The sequence below is a fragment of the Garra rufa genome, chromosome 13, assembly GCF_049309525.1.
Source record: "Garra rufa chromosome 13, GarRuf1.0, whole genome shotgun sequence".
NCBI lineage: Eukaryota > Metazoa > Chordata > Actinopteri > Cypriniformes > Cyprinidae > Garra > Garra rufa.
The window spans coordinates 15,110,860-15,134,472 of NC_133373.1; the positions used below are offsets into that span (position 1 = coordinate 15,110,860).

The following is a 23,613-nucleotide window of genomic DNA, read 5'->3' on the forward strand; positions in this document are numbered from 1 at the left end:
GACTTCGGAAATACATCTTAAAAAAACATTTCATTCCCTATTCACGGATATTTGTTGTTGTTTTTCAGAACACAAGATGTTTATTTGCACTTCTAATAATGTATCTTGACTTGGAATGTTAGATATTTGTGTTAGAAAACTATAAGGAAGATATTTATTTTTTTAGTAATGCATGTACCATTTACCTAATAATTAGGGATGCACCGAAATGAAAATTCTTGGCCGAAACCGAAAAAGAGGAAACTGAGGCCGAAAACCGAAAACCGAAACACCGAAAGAATTATGCCAATTATTAGTACCATTGCATTTATGGCTATGACTGTCTACTAATGTTACTAAAATCAAGGCATTGCAATTGCATAAATTAATATTAAAGTTTCAAAGGATAAATCAATTATATTAATTTAAACAATTATTATCAATCAAGTATTATATTACTTAAAAATATATATATGTGACCCTGGACCACAAAACCAGTCATAAGGTTAAATTTGACAAAACTGAGATTTATACATCATATGAAAGCTCAATAAATAGCTTTCTATTGATGTATGGTTTGTTAGAATAGGACAATATTTGGCCGAGATACATCTATTTGAAATCAGAAATCTGAGGATGCAAAAAAAAAAAAATCAAAAAGACTGAGAAAATCACCTTTAAAGTTGTCCAAATTAGGTTCTTAATGCATATAACTAATCAAAAATTACATTTTGATATGTTTACAGTAGGAATTTTACAAAAATCTTCATGGAACATGAACTTAATTTCTTAATGATTTTTGGCATAAAAGAAAAATCAAAAATTTTGACCCATGCAATGTATTTTTGGCTATTGCTACAAATATACCCCAGCGACTTAAGACTGGTTTTGTGGTCCAGGGTCACATATAATATATATAAGTTTTGCAAATTGCTATCCGTGGGTCTTTCTCAGATATATTGAAATACGTCCACACCGCAGACGTGTTGCTTCAGACAAACACGTGCAGGCCGCGGTTTCGGTGATAAAAATTTCCGGTGGCCGAATATTTGGTGCATCCCTACTAATAATGGTAATGACCTTACCATTTGTGACCCTGGACCACAAAACCAGTCTTAAGTAGCACAGGTATTTGTGTAGCAATAGTCAAAAATACATTGTATGGCTCAAAATGATAGATTTTTCTTTTATGCCAAAAATCAATAGGATATTAAGTAAAGATCCATGTTCCATGAAGATATTTTCAAAATTTCCTAGCGTAAATATATCAAAATATGCATTACTAAGAAACTTAAAAGGCGTTTTTTTCAATCTTTAGATTCTCAATATCAGATTCCAGATTTTCAAATAGTTGTACCTCGGCCAAATATGGTCCTATCCTAACAAACCATACATCAATGACAAGCTCATTTATTCAGCTTTCAATTTGATAAATAAATCTTAAAATGTGGCCCTGGACCACAAAACCGTTTAAGACTTTCTGCTTTGATTTAAGGACTTTTCAATCTGTTAATTTGTGAGTTAAGGATGAATTTAAAATTTTTACAACCTGTAGAAACCTAGAGTAGCTTAATTTTACCTGTCTTTGATGCATCTGTTGATGAGGCTGGCGAGATCTCCTCCCTCACAGTGCTCCATTACTATATATAATGTTGTGTTTGTCCGGTCTATAATTCTGTCGTAGTATCGGACAATATTTGGGTGCTTTAGCTCACGGAGCAAATTGACCTCTGACACCAGCATCTGTTTCTCTGCTTCAGCCATGGTGCCATAGTCCAGCACCTTCCAAACCAGAATCTAAAGACATCAAATGACATGGTCCAAATCAACCAGCTTGACAAGACACCAATAACTACAATTCACAATACCATAAATTATTTAAACTTCAATTAGCAATGAATTTTATTGCACTAGATCACAAAATATCACAGCAAAGTAAACAGCATTTGCTAATAAATGGTTAGAACTACGTAATATGAACTGATATTTTCTTATCTAATAAGGACATTAAAAAAAAAAAAAACTAAGTGCTGCTTAAATATCCAAACAATGAATATTTATAAACAATCTGATTTATGTGTAGGCTCCTAAATTAAAAGCACATTACAACAATACCATACTGTTCATGCTAAACACAGTTCAATCTGTATTTTATTGACCTTTCCATCTGATTTCCTCCTGATTTTCTGGCATTTCCCATAAGATCCACAGCCTATGGTGAGCATCACCTCATAGTCTTCAGTTTTGGAAGGCATCATACACACAGCAGCAGGTCCAGACTTCAAACTAATAACTTGCATTACAACAGAACTCAATTATTTATGTGCAAACTGTACTAACAAACGTGGCATGATTCATTCAAACAGTTCACTTACCGCAGTTCACTCACAGCTGAGCTTTTACGCTTATATCCCAGTGTCTTCTATTATTTTATAGAAGTTTTCGTTTATAAAACGCTATAGTTTATTGTTTATGTTCCGAAACAAACAGACATGGACCAAGCAAGCTGATTTTCAAACGTGCGCACAAACGCTGGATTCTGATTGGCTGGGCTTTATCGTTTGCGGTGATCTCATTGGTCCGTGTGAGGACACAGCGTGCACGTTGCCAAGCGCTGAAGAACCGCGAGAACGCCCGGGAACAGCGGGAGGATATTTCTTAAAGGAACAGCGCATTGCACAGCTTATGAGAAGCGAACCCGAAACGGTTTTTAAGTTTTAAAACTTAACTGTAAAGACTACATTTACAGTAAACCATGGCTTTCAGTAATGATTAATTAGTTAGCATTTCTCCCAACCTATTTATTCATTGTACATGTTTCTCGGACTGTATCTTTGGACGCCTATGAATCATTGTTTCCTTGATTAAAAAAAAAAAAAAAAAAAAAAAAAAAAAAAAAAAAAAAAACTAGGCTACTTCTGAGAAACGTACCGTCTGCAGATTAACCTCTGCACCCGCTACGTTGTTATTGAAACAGCACACTGCACATTGACTGTTCTTCCTCTTGGTGGCAGCAATGTGTTTAATGTGCTAAACAGCTCTGGGTGTGGCAGGGCCAAAGTTCACATAAAGACCTTTTCCTCATTTTCAATGGATGGCTTTACAGGATATGAGTTTTGGACATATAGCCAAAAAGACTGAGAAGATAACATAATTTCATTTGAATAGACGTATTGTTAGAGTTATAATCAATTATGAGTCACAGGTAGGTGGTTATGAGCATCCATGTGCTTCAAATGTTCGTATAAAGGCCATGTAAGTGAAAGTACAGTGAGCAACTGGAAATCTTAACTCAATTTCTGCTCCATGACACAACACCAAAATTACATCCTTTGTCTTTAGAAAAGAGCTAATATTTTCTTCTTAATTTTAATCTTAATTTTTTTTTTCATTTTCAAGCATCTTGTTACAAACTATTGCATTAATACAATCATTCAGAAGCTAAAAGCAAAGAAAAAAAAAACGAAAAAAAAACAAAACAAAACAATATGACTTATTAATGGCTTTGTAGAAACAAACAAAAAAAAAAACACTTAAAATCAAATCACTGTAGTCAGTCAGGAGTATTGGCAGCCACTTTTAAATCTCAAAATGCATGTGAATGGATTTGGTATACAGTAGTCAACATTTAAAGTGGATCAAAATTTATTTTACAAAGTTATACCAAGACAACAATGGGTATTGTTTTGATTTTAGGACAACTTTAATAAAAGGTTTTGATCCACTTCAAATGTAGTTTGCCATTTCTTTCTGAAGGCTTCCGAGAACACCATTTTTCAGCCAGGAAGGACGGACAACATGTACATCACCCCACTTACAGTGGAAAATCTCTCACCATCATTCTTTCATCTTTATTATTTTAATACCTGTGTGTTACCTGTATGCAGTAAGTTTTATATTTCTACATGTTCAAGACTACTGCTATGTCCAAAAACCTAGTTTACAATTAGGATTTACCAAAAAGACAGGTATATAATAACTAGATATGATTGTACGAAGCATAAGTAACCAAAGCATCTGTCAATTTCATTGAACAGGGTACAAAATAAGGCTTAAATCTCTTTTTAAAAATACTAAAAGTGAAGTGTGAAACTTGGGTGGTAAACTCTATATAGAATATGAAAGCTCAGTAAATAAGCTTTCTATTGATGTATGATTTGTTAGGATAGGACAATATTTGGCCAAGATACATCTATTTGAAAATCTGGAATCTGAGGGTGCAAAAAAATCCAAATCCTGAGAAAATCACCTTTAAAGTTGTCCAAATTAGGTTCTTAGCAATGCATATTACTAATCAAAAATTACATTTTGATAGGTTTACAGTAGGAATTTTACAAAAAATCTTCATGGAACATGATCTTTACTTAATTTCCTAATGATTTTTGGCATAAAAGAAAAATCAATAATTTTGACCCATGCAATGTATTTTTGGCTATTGCAACAAACATACCCCAGCGACTTAAGACTGGTTTTGTGGTCCAGGGTCACACATATATATTTTTTTTTTACAATTTCACTAGTTTCAACTTAAGTTTTTAAGTTCAGCAGCTGCCTTAAAATTTTAAGTTAAATCAACGTAAAACTACAAGTCAATTCAACTCACGACAATAAAATGAGTTAAAATGATTTGTACTTTTAAGTTGATTTAACTTAAAATGTTAAGGCAGCTGCTGAACTTAAAAACTTAAGTTGAAACTGGTGACAACTTTTTACAGTGTAACATTTCTGAACTTAAAAAGTATGTACTGGAATTGCCAGCATTTTGTGGATTCACTTAGCATTCTCTCAATACAGGCTGTGACTGATGTATCATTTTATGTGTTTGGTGAACTAGCTTCATTCTATGTCTAATATTTCTCACAACAGATGGGATTTGTGCTTTTATTGCTAAAGTAATGGAACCAATTTGTACCCTATTCACAGAAAGGACCAACTCTGGCTATTCATCTGAACATAAAGTGCAATACACACAGGCAGCTGAGGCTTTAAATATCAAAATTGATCTAATGCATGATCCAAGTTTAGCTGTGAATGATTCATTGGTGCATGTTATTCCAAGAACAAACGCTACAATTCACATTGACTTTAAAAGGCGAAAGCCAGATCAGAATGATGAACAAATGCAACTCCGCCGAATGCTTCAGATCAATAACACTCAGAGAAGAGCCTGTGGGTCACTGCTGCGCATGATTTTTATTCCAGCACAATTAATTTGTGTGTTGTAAAATGGCTGGGTAGCTAGGAAGAGAAACAGGAGTACAAAATGAAAATTATGGACCATTCTATTGTAATTTGGTTAAATTGCTAATATATAGATATATCTCACACTTTTTTTAAAACATAAAACCATACTTAGGAAAACAATGTTACGTCTCAATCTGACAGACAGCGAGAACGAGACGAGGAACCCCAGGGTCTGAGATCCTCGCGGAGAATTCACGGTGACGTAGCCTGCTATGAATGCAGTCCGCATCTAACTTGGCTTTAGTCTTCTGGCGTCATTCACATTTCAATCTGGCAAGCTATAGAAACAAAGTTCACTTTCACAGATGACATGGCTTCGGTTAATGGGGGGATGACAATTACGGTGCAACGTTTTCATCTACAAATGTCTAATTTGTACATCTAAGCATCGTTTTCTTTAGAACGCCACAACATGGGCATTTAGTTTTGAGTACATTATTGCTGGACCTCACCTCTAATTCCCTTTCGACACGAGGAGCACACGTAGACAGACTCATGGCATTCTTCCCCACCGACACAAACAAACAGATCCAATTTCACACATGAAATACGCAATTTTGTCTCAAGCTCGAGGAGAACGTTTCCATTTTCCTCAAGATAGTCTAAAGCTAGTCTAAAATATTTTGTGCCTCAGCACAAAACTCAATCTACGCCTCTGATCCCTTCCGTGTGGCAGCAGTTTTAAGACGGTTTCCTTTTATGAACAGAATTGCGCCCACACGGTCGCCGCAGAAAACAGCAAATGGCAGACGAGGTGACGCTCAGATACTGAGAGCAACGTAAGCACCTGCCGGGACAGAAGCTCCTTACAGCCTTTTCTCCGTCTTTCCTAAACATTCATGATATTTCAGAAGTAAAAATGCTGAGAGCGACTGAAGCTTGGACTCCTTCATGTACAAGATTAATCACAGAATGAGGAAAAAGAAAGTAAAATCTCAACTATTAAACAGATATTTGCCAACACTCTGATATAACATGAAGCTACCAGACAGTATGTGCATCTAAAAAATAGAAAAACGAAACGGGCAGTCACACACAATCACACAGGCAGGTTATGCTGTCACATTTACAGAAATGAGACCAGTTTGAGACTCAAAAATCAACAAATTAAAATCTTTTTAGGACAATGAACAAACACAAAAGTTCAGTCAGTAGAATGTCCGGCCCCTTTGACCCTAAGATAAGCATATGGCTTAATATTTGTAAAACTTTGGAGGTGAGGGGTAATTGTCCTATCGAATCGGTCGTGTGGCAGTCATGTGGTGCGCTTGGATGTGTCTGTATGGCGTTGATTGTGTAAAGTTCTCCAGAGGACGCAGTCTCCTTGTTTTAAAAACAAGAACCAGGTTTGAAATATTCCCCCCACCGCATCAAAACCGAATCCCTCTTCAGTCAGTGTAAACATCACGATCGTTCTCCCGTCTCTCAATACTGACAATACACAGAGAAAACAGCATCCAGTCAACACGAGATGAAACGGCCACGAGGAAGAAATGACATGAGGGCAGCACACACCGAGGGTCTTCCATTGGGGGGAGCGACAAGGATTCATAGTGCAATGAAGGCCAGAGGAGGCTCTTCCAAAAAGGACAGTAGTCTCTGAAAAAAAATTTCAGTCGTCCTGTTTGGGAGCTGACGATAAAAAGATGGGAAAGCTCACGTGGCAGGACATGAGAGAAATAAGAGGACGTGACAGATCTATCTCTGGCTTATTCCTGAGCCTAATTTTGATTGTAAGTAAAAACATAAAACAAAATGAAAAAAAAAAAAGAGAGAGAGGTGTGTCCACATGTGCATGAGTAAACATTTAGATGTGCATAATTTTCTCTCTGCATGTGAGCGCGCATGTGTAAACATGTTGAACTGGTTTCTACGCGAATCTAAAGGATAAACGCATGTCTGCACGGGCAGCTGGGATTGGGTGGATGTGTCTGTCCGACGTAAGGATGGGCACCGCGATCGGATACGGCAACTTGAGTCGTCCTGCGGGGTACATTCAACCATCCGGCAGAGGAGAATGGCAATCGGGGCTCTTGGTCTCTGGCGTTCCCTCCTCCATCCTGCGCGTTACGGTCTCCTCAGAGCGGTCAGAAGAACCAGCAGTAGATGTGATGTAGAATGCTGTACCACATGTAGCCTGAGGCGAAGGCGAACGTTTGGACGAAAAACAGCCAAGCGTTGTCAAGGGTCATGTTTCGGGATCCTACCTCTTTTTGGCCGTCTAGTGGAGGGAAAACTCCTGCGAGATGAAAGGAAGATGGAGAGAACTTGTCAGCAAGCTTGGTTTTAGTTGGAGGAAGAATATTTACAGTCTATCCACCTTTTTTAAGAATGCAAACTGGTCTATCTTACCATATTATTTTAATGTATAATCTTAATTATGAATACACTGGTTTACTGCACGTTGTTATTCTTCTCGTTATTTCCCTATAGCGGATAATGAATCGGAAGTCTCAGCCATAGGCTTACTTCCACGTTGAAGAAAAAGGTGGATAGATCTGGGGAAACTAAATTATCTTTACCTGTCTTGTAGAAGTGAGCCAGAAGTTTCTCCTTTTCCACAAACCGCTGATATAGCCAATCTGCTAGCGCTGATGATTCTATTGGGACGTCCTTTATAGGGTATGTCCTAAAAAAATATAACAAATAAGAATGTGTTATACAGAACAGAAACACTCAAAATGATCAACCTGATTTTAAGTCTATACAGTCGTGGCCAAAAGTTTTGAGAATTACATAAATATTGGAAATTGGAAAAGTTGCTGCTTAAGTTTTTATAATAGCAATTTGCATATACTCCAGAATGTTATGAAGAGTGATCAGATGAATTGCACAGTCCTTCTTTGTTATGAAAATTAACTTAATCCCGAAAAAACTTTCCACTGCATTGTTAAGAAAGCTTCAGGGCGTCCAAGAAAGTCCAGCAAGCGCCAGGATCGTCTCCTAAAGAGGATTCAGCTGCGGGATCGGAGTGCCACCAGTGCAGAGCTTGCTCAGGAATGGCAGCAGGCAGGTGTGAGCGCATCTGCACGCACAGTGAGGCCAAGACTTTTGGAAGATGGCCTGGTATCAAGAAGGGCAGCAAAGAAGCCACTTCTCTCCAGAAAAAAACATCAGGGACAGATTGATCTTCTGCAAAAAGTATGGCGAATGGACTGCTGAGGACTGGGGCAAAGTCATATTCTCCGATGAAGCCTCTTTCCGATAGTTTGGGGCATCTGGAAAAAGGCTTGTCCGGAGAAGAAAAGGTGAGCGCTACCATCAGTCCTGTGTCATGCCAACAGTAAAGCATCCTGAGACCATTCATGTGTGGGGTTGCTTCTCATCCAAGGGAGTGGGCTCACTCACAATTTTGCCCAAAAACACAGCCATGAATAAAGAATGGTACCAAAACACCCTCCAACAGCAACTTCTTCCAACAATCCAACAACAGTTTGATGAACAATGCATTTTTCAGCACGATGGAGCACCGTGCCATAAGGCAAAAGTGATAACCAAGTCGCTCAGGGACCAAAACGTTGACATTTTGGGTCCATGGCCTGGAAACTCCCCAGATCTTAATCCCATTGAGAACTTGTGGTCAATCCTCAAGAGGCGGGTGGACAAACAAAAACCCACTAATTCTGATAAACTCCAAGAAGTGATTATGAAAGAATGGGTTGCTATCAGTCAGGATTTGGCCCAGAAGTTGATTGAGAGCATGCCCAGTCAAATTGCAGAGGTCCTGAAAAAGAAGGGCCAACACTGCAAATACTGACTCTTTGCATAAATGTCATGTAATTGTCGATAAAAGCCTTTGAAACGTATGAAGTGCTTGTAATTATATTTCAGTACATCACAGAAACAACTGAAACAAAGATCTAAAGGCAGTTCAGCAGCAAACTTTGTGAAAACTAATATTTGTCATACTCAAAACTTTTGGCCATGACTGTACTGACTAATGGTCAATACAGCATTTAGAAACATGTGTTGTCAAAAAATATATTTGTCTGCAAAGTTGTTAATCAAAAAAGTGCATTATACATAAAGATCTCAAAAGAAAGAGTCGACTTAGAATCGTCTTAACGAGTTGTCATATTTTCTAATCTTCTGCCTGTTACCGATCTACGTCACTAGGTAACATATTACCATAATACCCACTTGCCCAAAAAATACGAACTGTCTGACTTGTCCACAATCACAATGCCGCCACGACATTGCAATGTCTATCAGCCATCTATCGGCCAAACCTTTACATTCTGTCGAGAAGATGCTGTGTTCTGCACACATGAAAGTTTTTTTTTTTTATTCCCGAAAGATGATGTGAAGAATCAGTGATTCAATTTTTTTTTTTTTTTTTTCACAATACCACAGCAATACAATTCAAATCTTTTGTTGTGTGCTTGTCATTTTACAAAAGACTGCTTCTCTAATCTTGGCTTTTATCTTCTTATCTACTTTATTTAGATTAACAAGCGTTTCCAAACCACAACCTGTAAGTACAATTGATACGTTGTGTACATTTTCAAGTGAGTGCTCAAAATCTATTGTGCTAATATGTGATGTATACCTAGTGCAGCTTTAGGTTTCCAGGTAAACCACGATATTACTGTCTTGCTAAAATAGTTGTGATAATTCGCTTTGAACCTACTATTTCCTAAGAATGCGTTGATTAATGTAGACTGTCATTGTTCTATTTCATTCATTTAATAATAAAGAATGTAACGTAGACATATTTTGGTTTACAAACTGTGTTGTTTCATCAGTTAGTCACGTCAGCACTCGGCTATCTTATCCACCATTATTGTTTTGTTATGTGTTTACACTTTAGCTGTGGGCACGATTCACTTTCATAAGTGTTGAACAAATTTTTTATGTCATTATTTTAAGAATGGATTGGAGCACTATATTATAGTTATGTAAAGGTCTCAGGGTTGCCATGTTTTCACAACAAAATCGCCCAATTGCAACTCAAAACTAGCCCAATCACGTTCCAAGGGGAGTCCCCCGTTAAAAAACATGTTTCGGGGTGTGAAATACATGCTTTTTGTCAAGGTTCCCCTGGTAGATTTTAAAAATGTTTTTATTAAGGTCGCTTTAAACCGCTACACCAAAAACATCCGCGGACTTGGCAACGCAGATGGTAGCGCTCACTAACTTGCTCAAGTACTCCTCTCTGTGCCAATCACAACAGGTTTGGCCAGCTAACCAATCAAGGCAGGGTAGGTTAATGAAAGGGAGGGGTTTACAGACATTACAATCAAAGCTGGTTCGAACAAACCGTTTTGAAATCATTGACAAATGACTATACATAAATGTATATTCTGAGAAAATTACGTTTTCTGACCTTAGCTGCATTTAAACCTGTTGTAGGGACTCAATATTAGAACACTTTAAAAACCATATGACCTGATAAAAACTCAATAACCTTATCACATTTACAAAACTTAAATAATATTAAAATGTCGTAGTAGCAGTACTACTACTACTACTACTACTACTAATTAATTTAATATTGTAGTTTTAAAGTTCACAATACTACATTAATTTAGTTATAATTAAAAACTGCATATTAATGTAGTATGAGAATTTAGACTGCATTTTAATATACTTACAATTTATATTATTATTATTATTATATAAATATTATTGTTATTTAACAACATGGATTCTTTGTTGCACATTTACTTTGCCTTATACACAGTACTGAATGTATTTTAGCTATTACATTTAACAGTTTATCTGTTCATTTGGATGAACACATTGTTTATATTATTTTAATAACATGTTCTGACATGTTGAGCAAATGTTGCACTCCTGACCCAATAGTTTCCTGTTCTTTCATTTCCTGTTCTTTCAAAAAAAAAAGCCAAGTTGATAGTAGTACAGCAAAGTTAACATGTTAAACACGCCAAAACAGCGGGGCTGATTAAATGAGAACAGTATAAAAAGCATAAAACACATTTACTAAATGAAATTTACAATAATGAAGGTAATTTGTGGAGGCAATAAAAACAGCTTGTGGGAGAAAATCTAACAGGCACGAAAAAACAAAAACAAAAAAAAACAGATGAGTATGGAGCACAAATGATCCCAATTCTCAGTCTTCATCAGATCTCCCACAGTTAGCATGGTGTAGTAGAGAGCTCAGCTCTTTAGGCTTGTGAGCCGTGAGCAGTGTGACAGATTCAGCGTTTGTGCTGATGAGACTCTTCAACTGATGACAGCAGTTTTCTGCTGAAACACTGGCCGAGCTCCGCACAGACAGCTGAGACGTACAAACACACCACTGACTGCAAATGTGCACGTCTCTTATGAAAACAAACAAACAGTACAGAGAAAATGTGACTGGCACAATATTACAACATCACAAAATTACGGTTTCCTGACTGATCCAGCTTCTGCTTCTGCCTTTGTTTAAGAAATAGTCAACTTCCCTCAGTTACTGTACTAGGTAATAATAACCCTAATGCGAATCTTCTCTTTACTGATTTTGGTTATGATTGTGTATCACTACTGAGAGACTGTAAATTGCAACTGCATTTTTAATGCTCCCTTAATAACTAACAACCTTCTTTTGGTATTAGAAATGTCCAAAAACTTGCATGAATATATTTACATTAGCAGAATCCTGTTTATCAAAATTGTCAAGCTGAAAGTATTTTATATGAAAATACAGTTGAGGTCAAAAGTTTACATTCTCTTTTCAGAATCTGCTAAATGTTCATTATTTTATCAAACTACTAACTACTACTAACCTGAATATGATATATTTCACATAAAAGATGTTTACATATAGTCCACAAGAGAATACAAGTTGAATTTATTAAAATGACCTTGTTCAAAAGTTTACATCCCCTTGATTCTTAATATTGTGTTCTTACCTGAATGATCCACAGCTGGGTTTTTGGTTTAGTGATAGTAGTTCATGAGTCCCTTGTTTGTCCTGAACAGTTAAACAGTCGGCTGTTCTTCAGACAAATCCTTCAGGTCCCACAAATTCTTTAATTTTCCAGCATTTCTGTGTATTTGAACCCTTTCCAAAAATGACTATGATTTTGAGATCCATCTTTTCACACGGAGGACAACTGAAGAACTCATATGCAATTATTACAGAAGGTTCAAAAGCTTACTGATGCTCTAGAAGGAAAAACCAAGCATTAAGAGCTGGGGGGTAAAAACTTTTTAAATTTGAATATCAGAGTAAATTTAACTTGTTTTGTCTTCTGGGAAACATGTAACTATCTTCTGTAGGGCAGTACTAAATGGAAAAATATGATATTTAGGCAAAATAAGAAAAATGTTTTCAAAAGTTCTCACCCCCGGCTTATAATGCATAGTTTTTCCTTCTGGAGCATTAGTGAGCCTTGAACAATCTGTAATAGTTGCATATGAGTCCCTCAGTTGCCCTCAGTGAGAAAATATGGATTTCAAAATCATACATTGTTGGAAAGGGTTTAAATACACAAGAATGTTGAAAAACCAAAGAATTTGTGGGACCTGAAGGATTTTTCAGAAGAGCAGCAGGCAGTTTAACGGCTCAGAACAAACAAGGGAATCATGAACAACTATCACTAAACAAAATAAACAGCTGTGGATCATTCAGGTAAGAACACAGTATTAAGAATCAAGGGGGTGTAAACTTTTGAACAGGGTCATTTTTTTTAAAATAAATTCAACTATTATTTTCTCTTATGGACTATATGTAAACATCTTTTATGTTAATATTTTGTATGATCCCTCTTATTTTGATAAAATAACATTTAGCAGATCCTGAAAGGGGGATGTAAACTTTTGACCTCAACTGTAAAGACTGATATGTAAAAATTTGTACAAATATGTTCAAACATGAAGTGCCGTGCAAAAGTATTCTTATGCAATGGAATACTTTCAGGTTTTTTTATTTCTAATAAATTTATAAAGTTGTTACAAACATTTTGTACTTTGTCATTATGGTGTACAGAGTGTCATTTTATGTGGGGTAAAAGATAATTAAAGCATTTTAACATAAGACTGCATTATAAAAGCAGTATTGTACAATATTATAAAACATAAAAAACGTTTTAAAAGTATTCATTCCTCTGATGCAAAGTTGAAATTTCAGCATCACTACTCCAGTTTTCAGATTTACATGATTCTTCAGAAATCATTCTAATATACTGATGTTCAAGACACGTATTATTGATCTTGATATTGCTATTATTAATAATATTGCTGCATAATAGTTTTGTGGAGACCATTTTAGGATTATCTGTTGAATGGAAAGAACAGCAGGAGTTTAACAGGAGTTAAAGCTGATTCAACTCCTGTTAAACCATGTTTGCAAATTTAGTGTAATAATTGTCCCAGTTTCCCCTAATATAGTATTCTCAAACAGAAATCTATGTATTACTATATAAATTATTTATGGATTTTTTCCTGACGACTACTTTCTGAACCTCTAGTAGCACCAACTAATGTAGAAACATTCAAAGTTGTTCACTCATTAATATACTGTACATCCTTCCATACTGTACATCTATAGCTTACTTTCTTTCGACTTGTTTATCTGAGCTCACTTTCCATCTACCACACACAAATCAATAGGTGTGGAGTAATAAGGCCCTTGGGGACAAATTCCAGAAAAATGCCTGGCAATAACATGAGATAAGAGTCCTGGGAACAGAAGTCACCAGAGACACGCAGAAGCATCTATAGAACAGATATGTGCATCAGATCATACGTTTTCCTGCTAGAAGGACATACAGCTCCATAAAGATCAAAACCACACACATTTGTCACGTCACGTTACTGATACGTCCCACAAGCTTTCGTTTGAAGGTTTTGTGTTCTATAGGGCAGGTCAGCTAATGAATAAGAACATATAGATTAGCATATCTTTTTTTTTGTTGTTCGAAACTCAGGATGATTTTGAAAGAAAAAAAAAAGCAATGCTTTGCACTGCATGCCATCACTAAAGTGTTTATGAACACATTTGATTTTCATTTGAGCTGTATGTTTTTGAGTTCTTATTACAAACAAAAGTCTCTTTTTCTGGTAAAGCCAGTGAATGAAGACAAAACAGGTGAAAATTATTGAAATGACCGTAATTGAACACAAACATAGATATGTTATTCAGTAGTGTAAAAATACTTCTGACAAGGAAATATCGGTTAAGTCCTTATTTTATCTAAGACAGTTCTTGTTATCGTAAACTCTGACATTAATGTGTTGCGGATGCGATATGTTCCCTAAAGACTCTGTAAGTCTTGCTTGAAATGGAGCACCTCCACCAAACCAATTAAACCTCTCTGTCTCTCAGAGATTTGTTTCAGGGGAATATCAGTGACCTGGTAGATTTAGTATCCACAGAGCAAAACTCTTTTTTTTTTTTTTTTTTTTAATTAAGACCTCTTCACCAAGCGGCAACCTCCTGCTCTCTCTATTGAAACCAACACATAAGTGACTTAAACAGCAATTCATGAACTGGCCGCTAGAGACTGGCTGCAGAAGAGAGTCAGTCCCATTGACTCCCCATGTTAAAATGCCCAACTTTACAGCAGAAAAAAACATGTTTACAGCCTGGTTCAAAAAGTGGTTTTAGACTATATAGCTAATTTCGCCCTTCATGTCAACTGTGAGGGGGGTGAATTTTTTTTATAACTCATCCGTTTAAGTTATATTAAGCCGTAAAGTTCTGCCTAATTAAGGGCGTGGCCGCTTGAGTGACAGGGGATTGTTGCTGCTGTCACCACTGGTGCACTAAGTGGGCGTGGTTTCAGCACCCAGCTCCACCCACATCCCGCCTCTTTGCCCATTTTCGATTATCCGGGAGTGACGCGCGATGACACGATTCCAAGATGGCTTCGGGGAATCCCGCCCACTATAGGCTTCAAAATCACTCAGCAGAAACCTACGGGTGACGTCACGGACACTACGTCCATATTTTTTACAGTCTATGCTTTTCACCCAAAATTACTGTTTTAATAGCATCACTGTGAAAGGTTCCTATTGAAACCAGAGTTCGTACAGATACTGTAAAATGACATTTTTATTTTAATTGCAAATCATTTGATTTACATCGGTAATTTAGAAGGGAAGATCGTGAATCATTTAATTCAGATTAGGACTTTGGTGCAGGTTCGCGAATCATTTGTTTCAGATCAGGATTTTGGAGTGATTTTACAAATCTTTTTTTCATTTATTTATTTTTTTTTAAACAGTAGAAAAGAGAACTTTTGCTTTAGATCAGGACTCAATTCAATTCAATTAAATTCAATTCAAAATATGATTCACAAACATTCCGACCAAGATCAAATGATTTGCCATTTGACTCCGAGGTCACGATATGAATCAAATTATTGAGATACTCAAAGTTCCGATCTAAATGTTTTGCGATACAAGATTTGAAGTCCCTATCTGAAACAAATGATTTGCGATACGCAATCTGATTATAGCACTTTGAAATGGCTTCGAAATATCATTACAAGCAATCAGGGATGCCACTAAGGACTATTTTTATATCAATTAATCTATCGACTCATTTATCGATTAATCTAATTGATTAATTTCCCACAAAAAAAAAAAAAAAAATTTTACTTAAGAACATTTTAATTTTTAATAAAATAAATTAACTGGAGATGTTAAATTTTAATGGAACCATTAAATAGATTCAAATGGAATCTAGAAAAGTAATGGCAAAGAATTTGGTAAAAATAAAACTCAATTCATTACACAGGCTTTTTGATTATTTTACACTAATATAATAAACCTGCATTGCATATATTTATGTAACTAAATCATAGCATTTGTGAATTCACAATTATGCTTAATTATGATTTTTAAGTAGGTTTAATATATAATGCAGCCTTGGAAAACACTTGGATTTGTGCCGAATTACAGAGGTACGTGAGCCCAACGCCTGCTATTTTTAGTTTTGCTTTGTTTTGTTTTCTTAACTTTGTATATTTTGTTTCATTCCTGTTCTGTTCAGAATACCGTTACATTTAGATGATTAATTTTGGAGTCAGGGTAACTAACTTATAGCTATGTTTATAGTGTTTACAACGTTAATACATAATAATATTTAGCTTGATTTGGTATCATTTCTGATATTACACTTTCTCTCTAAACATTACGCTCATTTCTGCTCATTAAATGCATTTGGAGAGAGTGGGTTAAGCAGTAAGCAATCAATGAGAGCGATTTTGAACTTAAAGCTGACTGGTCGAAAATATGTTAAGGACCAACACACATCCTCAAAATACATCTACATAAACCCGCGCTTGCTATGTCTCGTATGCACGCACACACGCACTGTCACGATCTAATGCACTTGTTAATGCCGCATCTTTAAAAATCCGGCTCAAATTAAGCACTGGTCGAAACAGTAGGCTACAATTAATTAATTCGTTATGAATTAATTATTTAACAACAACCATCCCGCACTCCCGCCCTCTCCCCGCCCCCCCCGCAGACGATGCCATCGTCCATCGCGATGTTTCACGTTAGACATCGCACGATGCCAAATTGGTCGACATCGCCCAACCCTAATAACCACCTTGGGTCAAACCAAACTAAGTGTGACAGGAAAAACAAGTGCCCACGGGAGAGTTTGTTTTGTTTTAGGGCATTTCAAAGTCACTCAGTATTAAAACACTCTCAGCCATCCTCTAGTCAGCCAATGTCAAAAAACAAAGAGCGAAAAGAGCATCAGTGCCCGTTTAACAGAAAACATCAAGTTATTGGTAGGTCAGCTCTGATTCACTGTTGTCATTTGATGGATGTCTTGTCTGTATGCCTGACATAACCATAGTGGTGTGTGGTGGTGTTCTGAAACGAGGATTTAAACAAATGTAAATTCATGTCCCAGATTTAGTTTGAGATTTTATATTCTCACATTAACAATATAAGTTTTTTTTTTCAACTTCTGCCGCGAGCAACGCCAGTGAAGCACCGCCGACGGAAGCGTCAGCCAATCAGGATCGCTCTATGCAAATACAGTAGCCAGGCGGCAGCCAATTACGTTCCTGTCTAATTTCATTGGCTGACAGCCACGCCTTCAGTCAAGCGTTGACGCTGACGCCCCGTGTGAACACACCGTAAGATTGGTGTCATTTTATTTTTGTACTACGAATTTTCTCATCCATTATGTTTGATACACACATTTTTAAGGCCTTTAAATTACCAACAAGTAAAATATGTAAACTTTTTCCTTTTTTTTTTTTTTTAATTATAATTATTTTACTTGTCAGGCCAACACATTCTTTTGGGGTGTGCTTTTTTTCCCCCAATGTAAACAGTCAAAACTATTTTTTTGCATTAACTATTTACTAGGGATGCACCGAATGTTCGGCAACCGAAATTATTCAGCCGAGAATAGCAAAAAAAAAAAAAATAAAAAAAAAAAATAACTCTTTTCATGTTCAGCCAAATAAGCAAAAAGACCAAATAAGTTATACGGAACAATGACGTGACGCGATTTAAAACTGTCCGAGAAAGACACAAAAATCATTACAAGCACCGACAGCGAGAGACTGTTTAGTTTCCATAGTAAAATAAGTCAACATTCATAAATGTTAGTTTTGTAATTACAATAATTAATTGCAACAGCTCTATTAATACATTTATTATAACATTCACACATAGTGTTCAAATTGGGACCTGTAATATTTTCTATTGTTTTAAAAGAAGTCTCTTCTGCTCAGCAAGGCTGCATTTATTTGTACATTAAAAAACACATGCCTGATTCAAGAAGAGTGTCTTCATCTTCAAATGACCAAAGAATATTATTTTACGAACTTATTCATTTTAAGCTAAATTGTGCTTTGTTGGTAGGCCATAATGGCTATAATGTCTACTAGAATGTTAAAAATGTTCAGTGTTAAGTAAATATTTTTAAATTGTTGTTTTGTACGGGGCAGCCGTGGCCTAATGGTTAGAGAGTCAGACTTGTAACCCAAAGGTTGCAGGTTCGAGTTTCAGGTCCGGCAGGAATTGTAGGTGGGGAGAGAGAATAACCAGCACCCTCTTCACCCTCAATACCACGCAAGGCACCGATCCCCCAACAGCTCCCCGGGCACCGCAGCAATGGCTGCCCACTGCTCCAGGTATGTGCACTTGGATGGGTTAAATGCAGAGCACAAATTCCTAGCATGGGTCACCATACTTGGCCTCACTTCACCTCCTTCCTTTCCTAATTGATATTTTTCTTTAAAAAAAGCAAGACAGAACTGTAAAATCCACATTTTGGCTATTTAATTCATGCAATGGTGAAAAAAATACATGGAGAGAAAAAACACACACGAAAAAACGCTAGTTTTGTTCGGTTTTCCGCCTAGAATTTTCATTTTGGTGCATCCCTACTATTTACACTTTCACAAATATGTAACCCAACCCCTGCTCCTAAACCTAACCATTTGTCAGTATAAAACACAATATAACAGGCAGATGCAACTACAGTCACAATTTATTTAAAAAGTATTAATATCCCAAGTCTTCTGAGGCAAAACGATTGATTTCTGAAAATAGATGCGATCGCCGTCTTTATCCGCCGTAAATCTCATCCTGTGTGCAGTTTTTGAAAATATTAAAACATTTCCGCCAGAAGAAGCGTTACGTCAGCTTTCGCGTTGAAATGCCACTGGCTCTTTTGTGTCTCATGACCGACTGCGTCATGCTAGCTAACCAAGCTCGAGAGTATCTTTTTGAATGTGATATGTGCAGGAGCGAGATCATTTTCAGCGATTAAAACCTTATGATGCACGCTGTTCTTTGCATAAAGATATCGGAGGCCTTGGAATGCAAGACATTTTAAACTGCTATTAATGGTCAGTTTTTGCAATAAATACCTGTCACTGTACTTTTATTTGCCTGTTGTGTGTTTTATATTGTTCTGAAATGGTTAACGCTAGGTTTAGGGTAGGTGTAGGGATCGGGTTAGGTTCTCCAAAATATCTATGGAAGTATACATTTATATACAATGATTTCTATTTTGGCAAATGCATGCAAACAATTTAATGTGACGCATAATGCGAACAACAAAAAGCAATGGAGGACCCTGCACATCCAAAAGTGATGCTAAAGGGGTACTGACCAAGTATCAATATGTGACGAGTTGGGAGTGACAACATGTTGGACAGGTATTACACAAAGGCTTAACAAATAAAACTAGAATGCAAGTGACCAACAACCAATACTGGGTCACCCATTATCATGTGGCATGCTATATAAATATCAAACCACAACGACTGTATTTTTTACTTCCTTGTAAAACTTCATTAAGTCGACACTTTTGTTTCCTGTTTGCCTCTGAGGCCGTTTTAGGGCAGGTGTGGAGATAAAACTGATGAGCCTGTAAACGGTGAGGTGCTCATAAATCACAGCAGTGCTGTCTGGACTCTGACTGATTCAGCAAACGGCAAAGCAGAATAAAAGACAGTTTGCAGGGAGGCTTTAAAAAAAATAAAAAATCTCAGGCAGTTTGTTGACCCAGTGTGACCATCCACCCACCTGGCACTAAATTTACAAAGGGCTTAAAGTCAGTTTCACAGCGAGGGTTCAGAAATGGGGAGTAACACATGGAAGGAGATTACAAATCATTCCCCATCATTTTCATCATCTCTTGTACTTGTTTAACCTTTTGTAGTCAGATCATGAAAGTGCAGTGCCTAAGGGTGTCAAAATATAGCACAATACAAAAATGCAACAAAATGTATTGTGAATAGTGACAATAGGTATTGTAGCTCAACAAAATGAAAGTTTACACAGATTTAATTTAGCATCAAATATAGCAATGGCCATAAAGCCATAATGCCACACTTTTTTTCCTTAAAATCCTGGTGGGACTGTTTATTGGACATTACTTTTTGTTAACCATTTACTCACATCTTAGAAGTAATCATTTATAAAAAATTAACCATTTTGGCTTTGTATGAAGTATTGTGAGCCATGACTTAATGACGTGAATATACCGTTGCACCCTAGTAGCGGCTGGTTTCCGTGAAACAGCGGCTCAATTACAGTGTTTTTAATGATAAACCTAATCATAATCATTCTGTTTTTAATCAGAATTTTAGCCATGTAAATGCTTGCACCCGACTTTCTCAATAGGATTCCAAAATACGCGGTGCTCACATTTGACGTGTGAGTGTGCATATGTTTATTTACATCTTACAAAAAGGTCCGTAGAAAACTGCATATTTGCTTCACATTTGTTAGTAAAAAGATTTGCTTACTTGCAGTGGCTTTTTCTGTTTCTGAACACCGTGAATAAGCATTATGCATTTGCTGAACAAATGTAAAGCACAAGTAAATCGCATATGAACATAAACAGAGCTTACATGAATCTGAATCGGGACGTGAATTGAATGTATATTCATTAGACATGCTATAAGTCATGTTTAATTTATTCTGTGATTTATTGTCTAATTCATTTACTAGATTTCTTTAAATGAACAGTCAGTGTATATGCGTTTGATATTGATTATAGTTAACACGGTGTTGCACTTTGTCCAGGCATGACGTTTAAAATGAAATGAAAGCACAACCAACATAATTACAGCCAATTAGAACATGTTTAAAGTAGGGGTGGGTGATAAAACAATATCGATATGATGCCAAAAGCGGAACAAACCAGTGTCTCTCGTTTGTCGGCTGTTTATCGACTCAACTCAAAGTTCAAATGGCAGTGCAGTATGATCTTACTAGAGCAGATGCGTTTACTTGCTGAAGTCTCGGCCATGTGACCATTAAACAGCGCTGTGTGATTCAGTGTAAGACGTTTGAATTCAGCGATGAACACAAACGACTCTGTTATTAAAACTAGTTTAATGCCAGACGAAGCAGCGCTGACAAACAGGAGAAACACTGGCCGCACTGATACAGTCAGAAGGCTTTTCAATATACAAATTGCCATTATTTACCATGGATTTACTGTGGTACCACTAACTGCACCATGGTGTTGTAGCAGAAATGTTGGATATTCATATAAAATTGTATTATATTATTAATGTAGACATGTATTAAGAGAGTAATGGAATATAGTTACGGTAAACTACTGTTTTACATACAAATACATAGAATTTTTACCATGGTATTGGAAGACCAGTGTTTAAAGGATTACTCCACTTTCAAAATAAAAATGTCCTGATAATTTGAGAAGATATTAATGCTTTTCTTTCTTCAGTTCAGTTCAGTTTTTTGAGGAAAACATTTAAGGATTGATTAAATGCAGCTTCAAAAGGCTCTAAATGATCACAGCTGAGGAATAAGGGTCTTATCTAGCGAAATCAGTCATTTTATTTAAAAAAATAATATTTCTACACTTTTAAACCACAAATGCTTGTCTTGTCTAGCTCTGCGATGCGCATGCACACTTCGGTTAAAGACAGTTAGGGTATGTCAAAAAAAACTTCCATCGCATTTTCTTCTCCATCTTTAAAATCGTCCTACATTGCTGTTGTACCTTTTCTTGTTCACTTTGGAAACCCTGGCTGGGTACTTCTGTAGCGATGTAGGACAATTTTGAAGTTAGAGGAGAAAATGAGATGGGAGTTTTTCGACATACCCTAACGGTATTGAACCAGAGTGCACAGAGCACTTATGCGCATCGTAGAGCTACACAAGATGAGCATTTAAGGTTAAAAAGTATATAAATTGTAAATTTTTTAGACAATAACCGACCGTTTCACTAAATAAGTCCCTTATTCCTCGGCAAGGATCGTGCAGAGCCCTTTAAAGGTTAAAAATAGTGCCATTGAAGTGCACTATATGGAAAAAATATCCTGTAATGTATTCCTTAAGAAATGTAATTTCTTTGAGAGTGAAGAAAGAAAGACATGAACATGTTGGGTTTTAATAAAACTCAAACAATCTATAGAGTATAAAATATAAGAATGAGGTTGTTTTTTACAGATGTTTCTGTTTTTGATAATGAACTAATTTACATCTGCATCTTAACTCAAGCTACCGTCAAAGGTGCTTTTTTAACAGACAAAAATACTGCAGACTGTACTGCAAACTGTGCTGAAGATATGGGTCAAAGTCAGGCAACACAAACCTGTTTTATGATTTGAAACAATATCACTTATTAGAACATGCAGAAACTAACTCAATTTTCTATTAAGATACCTTATTGACTGTGAAAGTGTAAAAAATTCAAAAACGTAAAGTGTTTGTCATGTTCTGACCATAAAAAATAGTTTAACACCACAATTAATTGTCTGGTTTCTTTCTTTAAACTTGAAAGAAATATTTTATCATGATACCTTTTCGGGCCATATCGGCCAGCTGTAATTTAAAGTTAGATTTTAGATCTTTGAGACATTTGCAGATACAACACTATATTACATATTACAGAACAGTTCTTACCTGTAGTGTACATGTGTGACTGTTGGATCTCTGTAACCAAAAATCCATGTCTGAATGTCCATGGGTCTTGCATTAGGGTAGGCTATGGTCACATCTATTACCCATTGTAGTCCTTTTGATTTGTTACCTGAAGGTGGGCAGACAGAGACTTCATTTAGAAAATGCTGTACTAATGTTAACTTCAAGGCCAATTCACATCAAAAATAAAATTAAAGAGCACTAGTCATGCTCTTTACATCTAAACACATACTTGCTAGCTATGGCAGAGGAGAGACAATAGCAAGTTTCATGCAAAAGCTCTCAATAGCGAGTCATATAGGCCTATATTAGGATTTCGATTTTGTCTATCCTTATGTGTTCCACAGAAAATAGTCAGTCAGACGGATTTGTTTTAACACCCACATGCGATTATGCATTTTCAGAGTTATTAACACCACAAAACTAGTTTTTTATATTTTTGTTATATTTGGACTCAATGTACATTTTGGTGCAATCAATAACTCAAATTCTCTACATTAACTGAATGAACCACTTTTAGTCCTTGAGTTCAATAATTAAAAATGTGCAAAACATTTTTTCTATTCATTACAACTATTCATTGTGTTGTCTGATCAACGAGTCGGCCTTAAGAAAGCTTTGTGTAATTATGGTCCACCAGACACCGATTAGACATGTTTCTTGGGGTGTTCAAAAACAGCTGTATGGGGAACGACAGAATGCAACAGAACATACGGTTATTTAAAAGTTGAACTATATTTAACTCGACACATTGTCTGTAAAATAGTGTGGGATGTCTAAAATAAAACCTAAAACAACAGCATGAGAAGATACGCTACTGGCTGTCTACATTAATTAAAGAAATAGTACAGACAGAATTCAAGAACACACATGCCATCAATAGGATAACTAACTTACAAATAAATAACATCAAATATCCTCCTATCAAATATATTTTACCAGTGTTGTTACTGTTAACTAAAATAGAAACAAAGCTGAAATAAAATAAATTTGCAGTGAAACTGAAATAAAATGTTTACCAAGTAAAGTTAAGTAAAACTATTC

At 36.2% G+C, this 23,613-nt stretch overlaps 2 protein-coding genes across 3 annotated transcripts in view; both read right to left on the reverse strand.

Moving 5' to 3' along the window:
- Positions 1-2,781, reverse strand: part of nek2 (NIMA-related kinase 2) — a 7,066-nt gene extending 4,285 nt beyond the window's left edge. The window contains exons 1-3 of the mRNA XM_073852728.1: positions 2,139-2,781; positions 1,559-1,776; positions 1,060-1,075 (exon numbers count right to left, since the gene is read on the reverse strand). Coding sequence (XP_073708829.1) covers positions 1,060-1,075; positions 1,559-1,776; positions 2,139-2,279 — 375 coding nt within the window. The 5' untranslated portion in view covers positions 2,280-2,781. The remainder of the gene's footprint in view (positions 1-1,059; positions 1,076-1,558; positions 1,777-2,138) is intronic.
- A 2,372-nt stretch (positions 2,782-5,153) lies between these two features.
- Positions 5,154-23,613, reverse strand: part of lpgat1 (lysophosphatidylglycerol acyltransferase 1) — a 42,320-nt gene continuing 23,860 nt past the window's right edge. For both annotated transcript variants that reach the window (XM_073853194.1, XM_073853195.1), the window contains exons 6-8: positions 22,552-22,678; positions 7,746-7,852; positions 5,154-7,462 (exon numbers count right to left, since the gene is read on the reverse strand). In XM_073853194.1, the coding sequence (XP_073709295.1) occupies positions 7,311-7,462; positions 7,746-7,852; positions 22,552-22,678 (386 nt within the window). In that variant the 3' untranslated portion in view covers positions 5,154-7,310. The remainder of the gene's footprint in view (positions 7,463-7,745; positions 7,853-22,551; positions 22,679-23,613) is intronic.